The following is a 16,688-nucleotide window of genomic DNA, read 5'->3' on the forward strand; positions in this document are numbered from 1 at the left end:
GACAGTACAGGACCTAGTCAAAACGCCGATAAGAGCATTCATGTTTTATCAACTATCACTGAAAGCACAGGTTTAATTTATGCTGGATTTTCATCCACCTTAACATACATTAGAGAAGCCTTACATTCACGCTTTGACCAATCTCCACGGCGCATTTCATGCGATGTCAAGCCGTTTTCTTTCTCTGATAATTCCAGGGTAATTGTTCCGATTAGAGTAAGTCCCCGTCCAACGTTACAGCCGCAGTGGGCGCTGTGGAAGTTGAACGCTTCGGTTTTAAACGAGGGCGACTTCGCGCAGAGAATGAGGGCAGTTTTGTATCCTTGCTTCATTGACTTAAGTTTCCCATAATTCGCAGCTTAGGAGATATTTAAGCAAGAAGTTTTTGACAGAGCTATTGAGATTGGTACAGCCAGATCTTCAACTATGTTTAACATTAACACTAGCTGCATAGCCTTTATTATGTGTACAACCTTAAATGCGAGGCTCCTGGCCTGCACATAGAGGAAATCGGTGCTGTAAGATGTCACCCTCAAAAGTTCGGTGCAGAACGCTTTAGAGCAACCCGTGTCAGATCAGTCACGTTTTTCAAGATGAGTAGTCAACTATGGAGTCATTGCTGGATGAACGTCGCCTGCGGCTGCCAAACGAGTCACAGTATTCTTTTGGTATGGTGCCTTGCTCACTGATTCAGATGCGATGGTAACCAAGTATGCAAATCATAACAGTTATCTTTTTTTTTTGGACCGCAAGTACTGATGATGATGGTTACGTAGAGTATATTGTGTTTATGATCCAGCCGCGCTATCAGGATGAGCGCAAGGCGATAAGCTCCTCATCTGGAAGACGTAATTGATCGTAAGCCACTTTCCAAAACCCTGTCACCTGACGGTCTTTCCAGAAAATTTCGCAAGTCATGTGAATCTCTTTTAGCCCTTTTCCCCATCAATTTCTTTAGATCAGTATTGATGCGGAATTTCTGTCATAGTCCTTTACAAAAAACCATACTGTGTTAATATTTCATTTCATTTCATTTATTAATACTGTCAGCCACCATAAGGGGCTGTAACAGGAGTGGAAAATACAAAACGAAAAATGAGCAATATAGAACACGATCAAAATCAATAGTCAATCAAAAATTGTCTCTGAATGCACACACACACAAACAAAACAAAAATGAATTACACTGAAATCGGAACAACAGCCATCCTACACAACAGCAATAGAACCTCATCACCATAGATCCATAGATGAAATTTTCTAAATGGCGTACAAATTCAGATAATGATGATGATCGAACAGCAGAATCTGGAAGAGAGTTCCAGTCCTTACAAGTTCGCGGGAAATAACTAAACTTGAAGCAATTATTTTTTATAGCCGGCAATGGAATGAACCTACTATGACGATGCCTTGATGTCTCGTTAGTTTTGATCTCAAAGTAGTCTGATTTATTAATTTTTAGATAATTATAGATAATGAGGTAAAGAGTTTTTAGTCTTTCATACCTGGTTCTGCTTTCTAACATTGGTAAAATATAAAAAACTTATGACATTTGCTGAAGCCCGCTGAGGCAGAAAACTGCTCAAGGTGGTGGAAAACAAATCAAGAGCGGAAATGTGCCTTACAGAGACTGCATAATAATGGTACACCGCAAGCTAAAGCAAAAACGAAAGTCAGCATGAAATAGAGAAACAGATAATGAACTACCCTTGATAAAGTCCACTTTGAGGGACTGGGCATTTTATAAACATCAAAAACGTTTCATAGAAGTGATTTTATACCGTTTCTGCATTGGACACACATGCCTGAACCCAATATTTTTGTTCACAAATTAAGGGAAATCCGTATGTAAAAAAAAAAAAAAAAAAGGTGGAGATGAGCTGACCGAGATTGGCCCCTTAGGCTCAAGACTTTACAGACTAAACATAAAAATTTAAAAAATACTCAATTATGCAATGAACACATTCCATTCCATTCACCATTGTTTTCGGTGAAAGTTGACTTGTGCTTAAGGCTTGTGCTTTATGTTTATATTTGTTTTAAGTAACTGTTATTGTTTCTAAAGGAAGAAGACAGCTCAAAAACCTATCGAGGAAGTCACCTGTACTCCACCGTACGCGCAAGTTTTAACCTCGGGCTTGGCGCATGGTAGCCGTAGCTGCTCATGTGCCATTAAACCCAACGCAACAAAGCACAGCCCCAAGATTTCATGTTCTATAGAAACGTCCGTAGGGACCACGCAAAACTCCGGTCGTGACGATATAGTAAGAACAAAACTTTCCACTCATCCACGAGCTGTGGTGAGTCGTGACCAGAGACGTAGCAGGTACAACCTCAAATGAGTGCTTGCGCGCGCTACGATGTTAATCAATCCTGCTTTATAGGCGATGAGCCTTTAAAGTCAGTTTATTGCAAATGTGTCAGTGAGAGCTTTTCAACGCCAGCGCCCAAATTATTTGAAACAAACTCTGTAAGACCACCCATCGAAATTATGGGAAAGACTGAAACACATTTTCTTATTGTTTGATTCAGAGACATTACTACCCGCATCTTTTGATTTCGCCGGCGTGGCTACGAGTCTCCTTCGAGCAACCGTCTGAAAAAAAAAGAAACTCGCCACAAGTGGGTTGAGAACCCAAAACGCGGCAAGGAGGAGGAGGAGGAGGAAAAAACTTTATTAAAAAAAAAATGTAAACACTCCCAGGAGGACCTCTTAGTCCAGGAGCCCTCTGGCTGTTCCTTCTAGCTTAGCCCGCTCGACCAGCCGTAACTGATCTGCAGGTTGCGTGGCTAGAAGGGCAGCCTCCCAGGAAAACGCGGCAAAGAGATCATGGCCAATGCGTTAGCCCACGGCGCCATTTTTTTTTTATTGCCAAGTGCTTAACCCGATTTTACACACACAGAATATTACGCGGCAAATACAACAACATGGGTTAAAAACCACGCCAGCTCGGGCTGCGTGATCCATTAAAATGTCTCTTGAAAACATCACTAATCCTAGCCACGGACTCTAGAAAATACTGCCGTATTTTCATCGACACCATTTCGCGTTTCTTTTATTGGGTGATATTGTAATTTAATTGTGATTTTCACAGCACTGCCTTTTCGAATGCAAACAGGAAAGAAAACAAAATATGACTGCCTTCTTGGTAGCCGGTTTCTTATTCCGCTGCGTTTCGGATGCCGTAGTCTTCGCCGTCCTCATCTCCTGTGAACAAGTTGCAACGAAGACCTTGACTAGGCCTCCTTCATACTAATAAAAGCCTAAGACACCCGTTAAAAATTTGGCTACACATGTCAAGACGTGGGAAAGGAAAGCTGAACGGTGCAAAATTTAGCTAGACGTGTTCTAAATAATGCTTCGTTTGTATACTTGTGCTTAGCAAAGCTAAATCTTTGCTTAATTCTTCGGAGTAACAAAGGGCCAGTCTCACACCGTCTTATAGTGCGGTGTCCTTTCCTTCAATAATCGCATTATATCTTTCATGTCACTGTTGCACACTGTCGTTTTCTTTGGGCCTGCAGCTGTGACCTCTGCTCAAGGAGCACTAGTCAGCCGATTGGCAATCGTTTTTAAGCCTATCAATAATGATGCATTGTTCACCAATGAAAAGGTTTCAATTAGAAGAAAAATTTGACACCAACTTAAGAATTTGCGGTAACACAGCGTGAGTTTCGGGAGGGTGGGAAAGAGAGCATGATTTTGGCGGAGGAGGCAGCTCTTTCATTCGCCTATACGTGTCAGTTGTACGTATATTTAACAATCGAATACTTGTCAGGTGTTCTGTTTACGGCTGAAATATATTTCTAGATTTTACTTTCCGATAGCTTCAGCTCTACCGAATGAAACGATGCATCCATCGTCCGACAGACAAGTTTATTATTTTTCTAGATGCGATATCTTCTAAGAAAAGTCTCAATGTGCGTCAATAAACAGCTGGCTCACAATGTTTTTTTGTTACAGAAAAAACATGCATCTTATTCACAAAGGGCGGAACCCACTTGCAAAAGTAAACTCTCAGGGCGTGATACACGATTCAATTCATTTGATACAATCCCCGCGTTCAGCGCTGTCGCCCTTTCTCCGTTATGACGGTTGTAGCTTCTCGGAATTCAGAGAGACGCTGTGCGCTTCCAGAGTCCAAATTCACGAAAACGGCGCTAGCTTTGTTTTTACTGATATTTTTCTCCAATCCATTGGAAGTCATTTCAAACCCGCACTGAAAAAGCTGGTAGACAGAAAAATACACACTACGCCTGACAGCTCAAGTTCTGAGCTTCGTTCAACGAGCGATAGAAGGGGTAAAAAAAAATAGCATGCTGCAGCGCCATAAAAAAAAAAAAAAAAAAAAATCTTAACCTGCCACAATTGCGCATATCAGTGCCAGCGCATACGTACTGTTCCCAATTGCAACCAACCTTCTTTACGGTGTTCCGCATAAGAACTTTACCCATCTATTAAAAAATAAAAGTTAGCTAAGTTGGACAAATGTGAGGTCTGTGCGCTAAGACATCGAGTTGCACTTTTGCTTCCTGCTCGAGGCAAAGATTTCAAGGTAAAGTTTCAGCCAAAGATAGGTGATATCGCTGATTGGGGACGTTAGCGGCAATGCATTAAAAAACGTTTTCAGCACCTACTGCGCCATAAGAGGGCAATGCACATTTGCGAGTTGATGGAAGTTGACCAATAAGACCATATGCAATACACAGCGCGAGAGAGTGGCATTATACAGACTACTTTTTTCCTTCCGCTCGTCTCTTGATTCGACTGTGGATTCTCCATGCATCTTAAACACCTTCCTATCGTTGCTCCCTTCATATTTGAGCCTTGCACATATGGTATGGGTACCAAGTAATAACAGTGTGACAGTCAATGAAGTTGTTTCAACATAGACTTTTAATTTCAGATGTTCTATATGCGCATGCTAGTAGAGAGGCGCAATCCCATGTTGTGTACTGGATCCAAGCGTCTGAGATACGAGGGTCTCGCTGAACTATACGCTTCCATAAGCTAGGGTAGAGCGTATATAGATCGATAAATACGTAGAAGGCACATCCTGTCGGACCCCCATTGTGTTCTTGACAGTACTTTAAATTTGTTTAATGATTGAGATGCTGTCTTTTTGAGGGCGTTTATGTGGGGTAAAAAAGTCAACTTTTTATCAAATGTAATGCCCAGAAATTTATGTAGATCTTTTCAATGGTAGTACGGTTTTCTTTAAGTTTAAGGTTGGGGCGGTATGCACGCCTCGTTTGAGGGTTAACAGAACAATTATTGATTTCTGTGGAGAGAATTGGAACCCATTTTTATCTGCCCATGTGGCTACTCTATTTATAGTTAGCTGTACTTGCCGCTCACACCAAAGTTCCCAGGCCCCAGGTTCTGCTTCTGGTCGGCGTATTCTGGCACTTGAGATACCATTAAAGCAATTAATTATCTCGGAGATTGTAATAATGCTTCTTGTACACTGCACAGATATTTTGAGACTTGAGGTTGTCGTAGCTGCCTAACTATTCTGCTCAGAAGAAGTCCGTGTGGCCTGGGAACTTTTGACTACCCCTGTAAATGCAATCTGCAGATCATCAACATAAAGCGAGTACATATTGGATTTCGGGATTTCTCTGGTTATTGATTTAAGGTTTACAAAAAGCAAAGTAGTACTACTTAAAATACATCCTTGGGGAACTCCGTTCTCCTAAATAAAGCTCATCGAAATGGTTGAGCCCAAGCGTACTTTAAATGAAAGGTTTGATAGGAAATCATTTAGACAGTTTAACATCCGGCATCGAATACCTAGATCTGCTAGGTCGCGTAGAATACCTAATCTCCATCTTTTAAAACTGGGAAAAAACCCAGGCGCGAAAAATTCACACACACAAAAGAGAGAGACAAAGGGACAACGGACAGGCGCCTGTTCATTGTCCCTTTGTCTCTCTCTCTCTCTTGTGTGTGTGAATTTTTTGCGCCATGGTTTTTTTCCCCAGTTTTGAAAGATGTTAGACCAACTAGCCCGGCAACTTGAACCAAATCTCCAGGTTGTGTCATATGCTTTTTCTATGTCGAAGAAAACGGCAAGACAGTGTTGTTTACGTATAAATGCTTCTCGGACAGCATTTTGAAGTCTAAGAAGAAGGTCTGTCGTTGAGCACGCTTTTTTAAAAACCACTGTGATGAATGTTTAGAAGTTTACGTGATTCTAAAATAAAGGTTAACCTAATGTTCAAAACACTTTCGAAAGATTTAGCGAGGCAACTCATGACCTCATGCCTAACTCTAGGGGGCTAAATTTCTTTACTGAACTTGAGGGGTCTAGAGGTAGCACCATTATGGTTTGTTAGCTGCCTGCCTTTCATACTAGCTGTAGGGCTCGTTACTCACACCTTCAACTGTTTGTCTCTGCCTTGACTTTATTGCCTGTCCTTGGTTTTATTTGACACGCTGCTAAACATTTGGTCTTAAATGTCACTGTTCACTTTTTGCTCCGTTATTGTTGGCGCTTCACTTCTCTATCTCATGTGTCATTCTGGTCGCGGTGTTCTGCTGTAACTCTGTCGCGCCTTTGTTGCCTGTTTGACTTTTGGTTCTATCAGCGCGCTGTTAAACAGTGGTTTTTAAACTCATTGTTCACGTTTTGCCGTGTTATTGTTGGCGTTTCATCTCATGTTCTCAGTGTTTATCTCGTCGCGGTGCCTTCTTTCTTTCCATGCCGGTTTCCATGCTCACTTCCTTTAAGGACGTCCTTTTTTTCTTTTTTTTTCAGGAGTAAGCTGGTGTTTTAAAATGAAGTGTCATTCTGTTTTTTTTTTTTTTTCGTTTGTCCATATTTCTTATCGCCTTCCTCGCCTTGTTGGCTTGCATGTTGTGGTACATTCGTTTTATGTTTTATTTTTATGTATTTTTCCTGATTTACCTAGTGCTTTTTTGTAGTCTAATTATTTCTCCATTGACTGTTTATTCACTGTGTGGGCATGACTTTCTCTGCTGGGAAATGCCGTCATATGCAGGGGCAGCCGCCCCGTCAAACTGCTCTTCGAAGCAGCTTTTTAGCGGCTGCTCCTTTCGTTTCCTTGTAGCAAAGGAAAAATAAATTATTATTATTATTATTATTATTATTATTATTATTATTATTATTATTATTATTATTATTATTATTATTATTATTATTATTATTATTATTATTATTATTATTATTATTATTATTATTATTATTATTATTATTATTATTATTATGTTCTTTCGGGTGTTGCTTTTACACTAAAGGGTTTTCCAAGTGCGGTGATCCGTTCTTTGCTTGATAGCAGATCTAGTGTTCATGAACGAGATGTTTCTTATCGCACCTAGCCTCCACGTGATGCCGAGAAATGTGTTCTTCATTTTTAGGAGGCGTGTTGCTTTGTATGAATTCGACGTCACGACAGCCTCTTAATAACATTGAAATTTGGCGCTCGTCTTTGTGTGTTATCTGTCCTCGTCTCTCCCTTCCACGTCGTTCATGTCAAGTATACGGGTCAGCAAGGCCTTCATATCTGAAGCGCTTGAACTCTGTACATAATTGAGGTTTTCTTCTTTCAGCTGGCGCTTATTGGACATCACCTATCACCAGTCTTTATGTAGACACAAACGAATCATCCCTAGAATTTAGAAAGACCATGCTCACATTTTCATATATCCTGAAAATACCAAAACATATATACTACCCTATTTTGACGTGTGCATACAGAATATTGTTCAACAATAGGCTTCAATCAATCAAACCCTTGTTACTTGGATTTGAGGATAAATTCCAAGAACTAGAAATACTAAGTGTCTTCCCTGATATTGTACCGAGACACGATCCACTTCCACCATGGTACAGCCTTTGTATTGTTTGCTATTTTTGTTTACAGTTTTGTAAACAGAAAACACCGCAAGAACACATTCTGCAAGAATTCCTAGTTCTTAAAGAAAAATATGACAATTGCTCGCAATTTTATACGGATGGCTCTATAGACAACAAAACACGTTTGAAGTGCAGTAGTACAAGGATCATCATCTTCGTTATGATCTTTTTCACGTTGACGTTTTCAGATACTGTGAACACGTTTATATGTTTGTTTAAGCTCATTTCGGGAAGAAATAAAGGCGCAGTACCGGTCTCACCTCTTGAATAACACCGAAACATGCAATTCCCTGCACACAATTGGAGCCACATATGCCGTCGGTGGGAATCCCTATCGCAAACTAGCCTGTGACTTGGTTAGCAGGTGCATGAGAAAAGGGAAGCGAAAATGGTATGGCTCCAACCTAAACGGTGCAGAAAGCACAGTTGTGACATAATTTTGATGCAAATCACACCTATTTTGGCCGCTGGGTTTGCAACAATGCCAAGCTCTTCTCCGACAAAGCCGGGGTACAGCTACGGCTTTTCAGCTTAGTATAGTGTCGCATAACGACTTTTGCAAGTGCCCAAAAATCTTAGCACCCCCGTATTCCATGTATACGTCGTTAATTAATTTTACCTTCTTCCTATTTTGCAAAAGGGGAACAAAGAAAAAATGAACCCATCAAAATGTTTTCATCTCTCATTTTCACCTACGTTCGCATGACTAAATGGATGTTTCATATTTTCTGTCTTGAGTTCTCAGTGACTAAAGAGCTCGACTACTGAGCTGGTGAACAAGGGTTCGATTTCGGCGACCGTGTTTAGAGGGAGCGAGACGCATTGCACCGTTGTATTGTGCGATGTTCTATGATGTGCACTTTAAATAACCCTTGCTGGTCGAAATAAACTCTACGCCTTCCACTAAGGCTTCCCTCATAGTTTGCGTTGTTTTGGGACGTTATAATCTGCGAAACAAACAAAGCCACCTTTTCGTTTTGTCAATCTCCATGCACTCACTCAACGTACCATTTCGAAACTCTACTGCAAGCCAGCACCTTACACGAGGAGGAAATGATGAACAATGGCGGCAGTTGTATTGCCGATAGAACGTGTTCATTGTCGTAATGTCTTTGTCGTAATGTCATTGTCGTAATGTCATTGTCGTAATGACAGTGAGAATGAAACCTGAGAAGAAGGAAACATCAGTTATTTGCGCTAATGTTCTACAATGACGTCCACGCTCAATCACGTCGAAAATTTCCAGCATGCTGACTCATTGTTCAAGACGCCTGCTGTTGCTACTTAAGAGTACGCCCGCATAGTAGGCTTTCACCGAATCGTCTCAGACTGCTGCTCCATCAGTAGCAGAACGAGATGAACGCCCGTCTTCTGGTTGTTCTCGCATTGATTCTGCTATCGACGGTCGCTGCTGGTGGGGGCAATAACCTCATAAAATCTCATTTAATCGCATAGAGTCTCATACGGTGCACATCATTATCATAAAATATCGTACATAATTTATGATAATGTACAAGAAACTATGAGAACTTATGCAATTATATGCGACTTGTACGTGATTTCTTATGTGAAATGAGTGAGATTGTGTGAGAAAATGTGAGGTTATTGCCCCTTACAGTTTTTTCAGTAGGGTAATGACAAATATTTATCTGTGACATCTCACATGCAAGGCTGGCCCGCTAACTAGAACTAGTGGCTAAATAAAGAATTGTTACAGGCATCGAAAAATAGGACGGTAGCGCTAGAAAACGCCTAGGCGTCTGTTACGCATCCCTTGCACATAATCATTTCGAAGTTTAGACCACTCCCATTAGTATGTGCATAACAGTATTTTACTACTATGTGTTGCCTCACAGTTAAAAGGGGTATGATAATCATGGACCTGTGAACATCTTTCGGCCTCTTTGTAGCTTGCTATGATAAAGTTAAGGTAAAGTTTTCTGCAAGTAAAAATTTTAAGATCAACATGTTCCAGGTTTGAGCTACCACAGTCGCGCGTTTGAAGCTACAAAACTTTAGAGAGAAACCTCAATTCTGTCGGTGGGAGTCAGTTGAGTCAGGGGTAGAATGAAATTGTCCACTAATGCATCTGATATAACGTGCGAAGTAAATAGCTCGCCGTTCCTGGTCTGTATAAGCGAGGACGCCATGCAATTACCTTCGCACAGCGAACAATGCCTTTTAGGGCAATAATAAACGAGATCCTGTCTTGCTTCCGAAGCGATTTCAAGACTTTTGACTTTAAAAATTATGACAAGTTCCGTTCTAACAGCAACGAGAAATCTCAGTCCGATATGAGAGAACCCCTCGCACGCAAGTATCGCGTTGTCGTAAAGCTTTTTGGTTTCTGGCATAGGAAATGAATATACTTGCTTACCATTCACGAGTCTTAAAGGGTACACGATATGAGAATGGGTGCCATTATCGAACGTACACCAAGGCTAATTACTCTTAACATTCATTAGCCAAGGCATGGTGTTTACTGGTGTCTCATGGAATTTTGTCCTATACTGAAGTGACCAAAGTTAGAAAAAATTAAAATAATTAGGGTCCGCATGCCATGACTCCACGAAGAGGGTTCTAATTGAGTTGCGGACAACGCGGAGGGCTATGGAACGAAAAATGGCACAACATTATGAGACAGGAAGCCTGCAGATTTGGTCAGAGAAATAGCCCGAGTTAATGACATTCTAGTGAAAATCAAGAAGAAGAAATTGGCATGGGCAGGACATGTAGTGCGAAGAGAGGATAACCGATGGTCGCTTAGGATAACAAACTGGATTCCAAGGGAAGGAAAGCGTAGCAGGGGGCGGCAGAAAGTTAGGTGGGCGGATGAGGTTAAGAAGCTCGCAGGGTTCAAGCGGGTGCGGCTAGCACAGGACTGGGTTAACTGGAGGAATATGGGAGAGGCCTCCGCCTTACAATGGGTATAGTCAGGCTTATGATGATGATGATGGTGATGACGATGACGATAATGCATATCCTCAAACAAATAATCTAAGTTATACTAATGAGTGAAATGTGATTAAAATATTTACTTTATGCTACAGCATGACGTTATATAAAGCTAGATAGCCTATTTCGAACATACATGCACTGTATAAAATATAAGCCTGAATTAAGTAACGTTAATTAGTCATATTTACTCGGGAACAGCAAGTAATATACCGCTTACAAAGTATATTACTTCACTGCACAGTACAGGAACACCCAGGTTCAGACATATTCCTGGATCTTTCATTTGCTCACTGCATATTCTCTTCCGTAGCTATCAAAGTCAAAATACTGCAAAAGAATTGGCCGGAGAGCAACTTACAAGATATTCGCTCCAGCCACTGGTTACCACAGAGAGCATGAGGGTCATGATAGTTATAAAGTAGTCTAAAGATTCAATAGGTCTATGTAGGGAGTCGTGGCCGGCGCAGTTAGCGTCCGATCTAATGTTTCTGCCTAGTGAAGTTCAGCAATAGACGAAATTTGCTTTTTGAGTAGTGCGTACACTCTGTCTTCATATTAATATTCTCGATAACGATGTTACACACTAACACCAGTGTTGTATTATCATGATAGCGTATTACAATTAAGTATATGTAATGCTGTAATCTGCGATACATCAGTGGTGAGGAGACACCACTGCTGTTGGTCACACTTCAATTTCTGTGGTGTATATTGTCTGTAAGCATCTGCGCTTATTTGCAAGTTAATTTTTCTGTTTCCACCTCCTCTAATTATAAACAACTGTAACTGTTTCACAAATAATTATTTCCTGAATTTTTTTCAGCTCCTCGGGGTGAGCATGGTGGGCACCATGGCGGCCACCACGGTCACCACGGCCACGGAAGCCAAGGAAACCATGGCGGTGAAGAGAACGGTCACGGTCATGGCCACTCCGCACCGAACGGAAACAAGCCATCCCCGAATTGTACTCTGAATGCCACGGGTAGAGGCAATGGAGCAGAGAATGGCTCCGGTAACGGCGCTCATTGTTGATGTCACCTCCGGGTCAAACAAACGTGTCCAGCGCGAAAGCCATTCTCTTCGCAGCAACTAGAGGTTAGCGAGTATTCCTGCTTAACGAGCTTTACCTCATAATCAAGGACAATTGGGTTGAAAAGACACCTGCTGTCTGGTCAGGCGCAGTAGTCAGACCGTTCTCTGCTTATCGACGGCCACACCAGTCTTGCAAAGTTTTACTACAGCGCGCAATTCCACGGACTAAATTATTTAATGACTGCTTTATAAGCCATAACGTTCAAGAGAGCTCTGTAAATGCCCAAAAGAGGTGCCCGTGTACTAATTTGTCAGGTGGACATAATAAAATATTCCTTGGAGGCACTTAGATCTCTCTTAAATGCCGTAAGGCGAAAGCCTTTTCTACGACTGTGTTTCGTTTCCTACGACTCATTTGTCGCTTTTTCATTCATTTGCTTTTCTCTTTTTAGAGCGCGGCTCTTTGGAGCCCGTTCCTGCGTTTTGCGTCGTCGTCGCCGTTGTCCCTCGTAGCCAGCTCCGCAGCAGGGGCAGCGCGTGCTCCTGCCGCCACTGTGCGCCCCTGCGTGTACCCTCCCCCCCCCCCTCTCTTCCTCCATGGTGGCGACCACGCGTGTTCTCCGATTGCCGCTGCGTCATCCCGTCCACCTCTTCCTGCGGGGTGGCGACGGCATTCTGCGGTTGCCGAAGCGCCGGCTCGCTATCAGTGGATCACGGTGCGCGCATCCCAAGCCGAAACGCAGAGCCACGTTGTCTTGACTCGCTAGCGGCGTCAGCGGCACCAGTCAGTCGCTGCTATTTGTTCGTCGCACAACGTTCCTAAGGGCCTCCGCGCTGCCTCCCGCAACCTCCCGATAACTTCATTGCTATCTTCATTTCTCCGACCACAAAGCTTCTTTCATAACAGCCAAGAACCGTTAGTGGAGTGTTTTTTGAAGGAATACGTGTGAAAAATTAAAAAAAAAAGTGTTCTGTAATTGTATATACGTGTCTTGCTCGAAATCTTTGCCTCAATCTATCGAAAAGGTGGAACAGCTGATGAGCTGCGCTTAATTTTTCGCACTGGGAAGTAATGTAATGGTCGGCAATTTTTTTTTACTACTTTTTTCCTCTTTTACTTTTGACTGACTGGTTTCTATGTTGTAACACAATGACGAGGCCTGACATTGAAGCTTTGCAATATTTTCGGACGTTTTTTTTTTTTTGCACAATTTATACGAATTTCGTCATCTGCGGTTATTTAAAGTCTGCAGACTATATCGACGTCCATGGCTGTTTTGACGTGAGATTGCCTTTTGGCTTTGATTAATTACTCCACATCAATTACATTTTGCACGTAGAGGCATTTTTTCACCATCTTCTTCATACAACCATTCTTTTACTCATAAGTCACGTCATTCTTTGACGTGGGTGGTGTGACATCTTCTGCGGACGGACACTTTCTGCGCTCCCCCAAGAGCCTATAAAGACTTTCGCCGTAACTGCAAGTGATCACAGTTGCAGTTTATTTGATGTGGTGCGGCAGGTTGAAAAATCTAGAGTGATACGGGGGGTACGAGACGCTGCAGTTAAAGACACCCTTGTATTGCTTTAAGCCACCTTAAGTTCTCAATAAAACCTGTTATCGTCGCACAGAACAAAGCTGGTTCTTTTCGTCTCAGCGCCTTTGAAATTCGGCCACCATGGCCGAGATTGAACTCATGACTTTGAGATGTCAGGAGGGATTCATGGTAGAATGTACTCGTGTCAAGCCGCGATGCAGTCTATCTGATATTTTTGTCTGACAGTAAAGACGTATGTACAGGATCGTCCACTATTACGGTGGACATGGTAGCAAGCGGTTTACCTCTTTCAGAAGCCGTTCCGCCCGACATAACCGCACATCAAATCAAAATGGCTCACGCACTGATGGACTTCGAGAGGACCCCGCAGGGGGCATCTATTAAGGCATATGTTTGCGTGTACTGTGAGACACCACAGACCCCGAGCACCCACGTTTAGCCGTGTGTGGCATCGCCATGTCTAGTCTAGAGAAAAGGGGATCTTGGTGATTGAGCCGATGCCGAGTATTTGACCTTTAAGGCCCCTTGGCGGAGGCAGCACACCACTTTGGCCCACGCTTCCCATCCTCCGGGCTGACCCACCCGGGGGAAATCGGCAATAGCCTTTTCCTATCCTCCCCTCCATCTTTCACTTTCCTATCTTCTATCCTACAACTCTCCTGTCCTCTACTCTCTTCTCGGTTTTTCCTTACTTCCAGGCGGAGGGTTAACCTAGTGTGGCTGACTACCCTGAGTTGCGCCATATTAGGTTATATTTACGGTGTACAGCTGACGTGGACAGGACTTGCCTGCCAATTCCTGCCTCGTCCCTTCGCTGGGTTATATGGTGGGCTGGCACTGCGGCCGAACATCATACATTATTTATCGCTTCTTCCTCCAAACAAACTGATCGCCTTTCCAAGAAAAGGCGGACTGATGTGTCAGCTCAGTTCTTTTCATCGAAGCATGAAACTTTCCCGAAATACCATGTGATCCACAGTGAAAGCCCTGCCAAACAAGCTCGGCTAATATCTCCTTTAGCAGTATCCAAGTCTCTCACAACGATACACCCCAGATATAAAAGTCAGTAAACTGGCTAACGGAGATATCCTGCTTGAGCTTCAAAACAAACACCAGTACAGCAACCTTCAACAACTTGCCACATTTGGGGACATCCCAATAACAGTCAGTGCCCGTAGATCCTTGAACACAGTCCAAGGCGTGATCTCAGAGAACGACTTCCTGTCACTCACCGACGAAGAACTTCTAGAAGGCCTTTTCGAGCAAAATGTAATCGGTGTGCACAAGATCAAAATACGAAAGAACAACCAAGAAATACCAACAAAGCACATAGTTCTGGCTTTCAACTCTAGCAAACTCCCTGAATCCATTGAAGTTGGCTACATCAAAGTAAACATCCGACCCTACATCCCAAACCCCAGACGTTGCGTCAACTGCCAAAGATTCGGTCATGGCTCCCAGAGCTGCCGGGGCCAACAAGTATGCGCAAAATGCGCCTCAAATGAATATAAATCTGCCGAGTGTGAAGCTGCACCACACTGTGCAAACTATGCAGGTGAACACTCCGCATACTCATGGTCATGTCCTTCTTGGAAGAAGGAAAAGGACATCATTAAAATAAAAGTAAAGGAAAGCATAACAGTTAAAGAGGCACGACAGCGATAGCTTGTTGGACAGGGCACTTTTGTATTCATAGCCGAACCAAACTATGCCAATGTAGTGGAGCGTGGGGGCGGCACACCACAGCAGGATTAGGACTCCGCCGAGAGTAATCCTCAGGCAGAGCCATCTCCGCCCCCGGCAGCAGCAGCTAAAGCTGCCCTGCCATTGCAGAAACAGGGCAAACTGGCCCCGCCGTCAGCAGCCCAAAAGGCTTCTCCCCAAAAGGAGAAGCCTGCAACCAAAAAACCAATTCTCCCGAAACGTCATAAGCCTCCGAGTAGGTAATAAACACAACCCCTTCTTCATCCCCGCTGCAGCGGCAGCATAAATCTCTGGAAAATAAAACGGAGAGATAAACTCATATAACAGGACCAGACAAACCTGAAAACTAATTTCGGGTGCATTCTTAAAAAAAAAAAAAAAAAAATGCCGTTCCTCATACACTAGAGCTGCCGAGGTCGTATAAACAACTACAACGATATAAAATACTTTTTATATTGATTTTTTCCTGTAGTTCTACAGAAAATTAACTCAGGACCCCACAAAAACATTTTAAAATGACACAACGTCTTTCGCTGCGATTGAAAAGAAGCAAATAGGCTAACTGGAGGTGTCACTATCGTATAGTGCAGAATGGAGTTGCAACACGTGAAATTAGCCTCAAAACCAAGTTCGAAGCTGTTGCTGTCTCTATCATTCATTATAAAACAACAACTATATACTCACCGTATCTCCAACCACACCTAATTTAACCCTTCATGACCTGGAAGAGCTTTTAGAACAACTGCCAGAGCCAAATCTTGTTGTTGGAGATTTTAATGCGCCCTCCACTTTTTGAAAAAACTTTTTGAAGAAACGATCAAACAGATACCAGAGGCCGTATTTTAGAGGATTTTAAATTAAGCATTGATGTCTGCCTGCTAAATGATGTCTGCCCCAAGCACGGAGAAAATGAGCGTTTTAGGTTTATCGTTTAGCTCCCCATCAATTTATACTGATTGTAAATGGGACGTCCTTGATCATCCTCTCAGAAGGGATCATTTGCCTGTCATTATTAGCCTAACACCCTCACCCTCCATCACTCTAAACAAACCCAGGCGGTGGAAGCTGCACCTTGCGAACTTGCTCTTAGAAGTGATCATTTGCCTGTCATTATTAGCCTAACACTCTCACACTCCATCACTCTAAACAAACCCAGGCGGTGGAAGCTGCACCTTGCGAACTTGGCTCTATTCCAGTCTGCAGCCAGCCTGGAAAAGGTCTTTTCTGAAAAACTGAGTGTTGACGAGGTAAATTAAAAAAGTACGGCCAGCATCGTTGACCCGGCGCTTGTAGCTATACCGAAGTCTTCAGGAGTGGTATTGAAAACTCTCAAAGTCTGGTATTCTCGGGAGTGTATAGAAGCAAAAAAGAAGCAAAACAAAGCTTGGGGAACCTTTCGTAGGTACCCAACAAACTAAAACTTCCTAAAATTCAAGCAGGTGAGAGCTAAAGCACGGTATGTCAGCCGCAACGTCCAGAAGGCTTCTTGGCAAAAATACATATCACCAATAAATAGCTCAGTCACATAAAAAAAAAATATGGGAGCTAGTTC

At 42.7% G+C, this 16,688-nt stretch overlaps 1 protein-coding gene across 1 annotated transcript in view; it reads left to right on the top strand.

The window, feature by feature from the left end:
• Nucleotides 1-11,811, top strand: part of LOC146189681 (neprilysin-2-like) — a 38,899-nt gene extending 27,088 nt beyond the window's left edge. The window contains exon 11 of the mRNA XM_084605321.1: nucleotides 11,662-11,811. Within this exon, the coding sequence (XP_084461447.1) occupies nucleotides 11,662-11,811 (150 nt within the window). The remainder of the gene's footprint in view (nucleotides 1-11,661) is intronic.
• The last annotated feature ends 4,877 nt before the right edge of the window (nucleotides 11,812-16,688 follow it).

This window comes from Amblyomma maculatum, chromosome 5, assembly GCF_055883805.1.
Source record: "Amblyomma maculatum isolate TAMU_Amacu chromosome 5, ASM5588380v1, whole genome shotgun sequence".
Classification (NCBI taxonomy): domain Eukaryota; kingdom Metazoa; phylum Arthropoda; class Arachnida; order Ixodida; family Ixodidae; genus Amblyomma; species Amblyomma maculatum.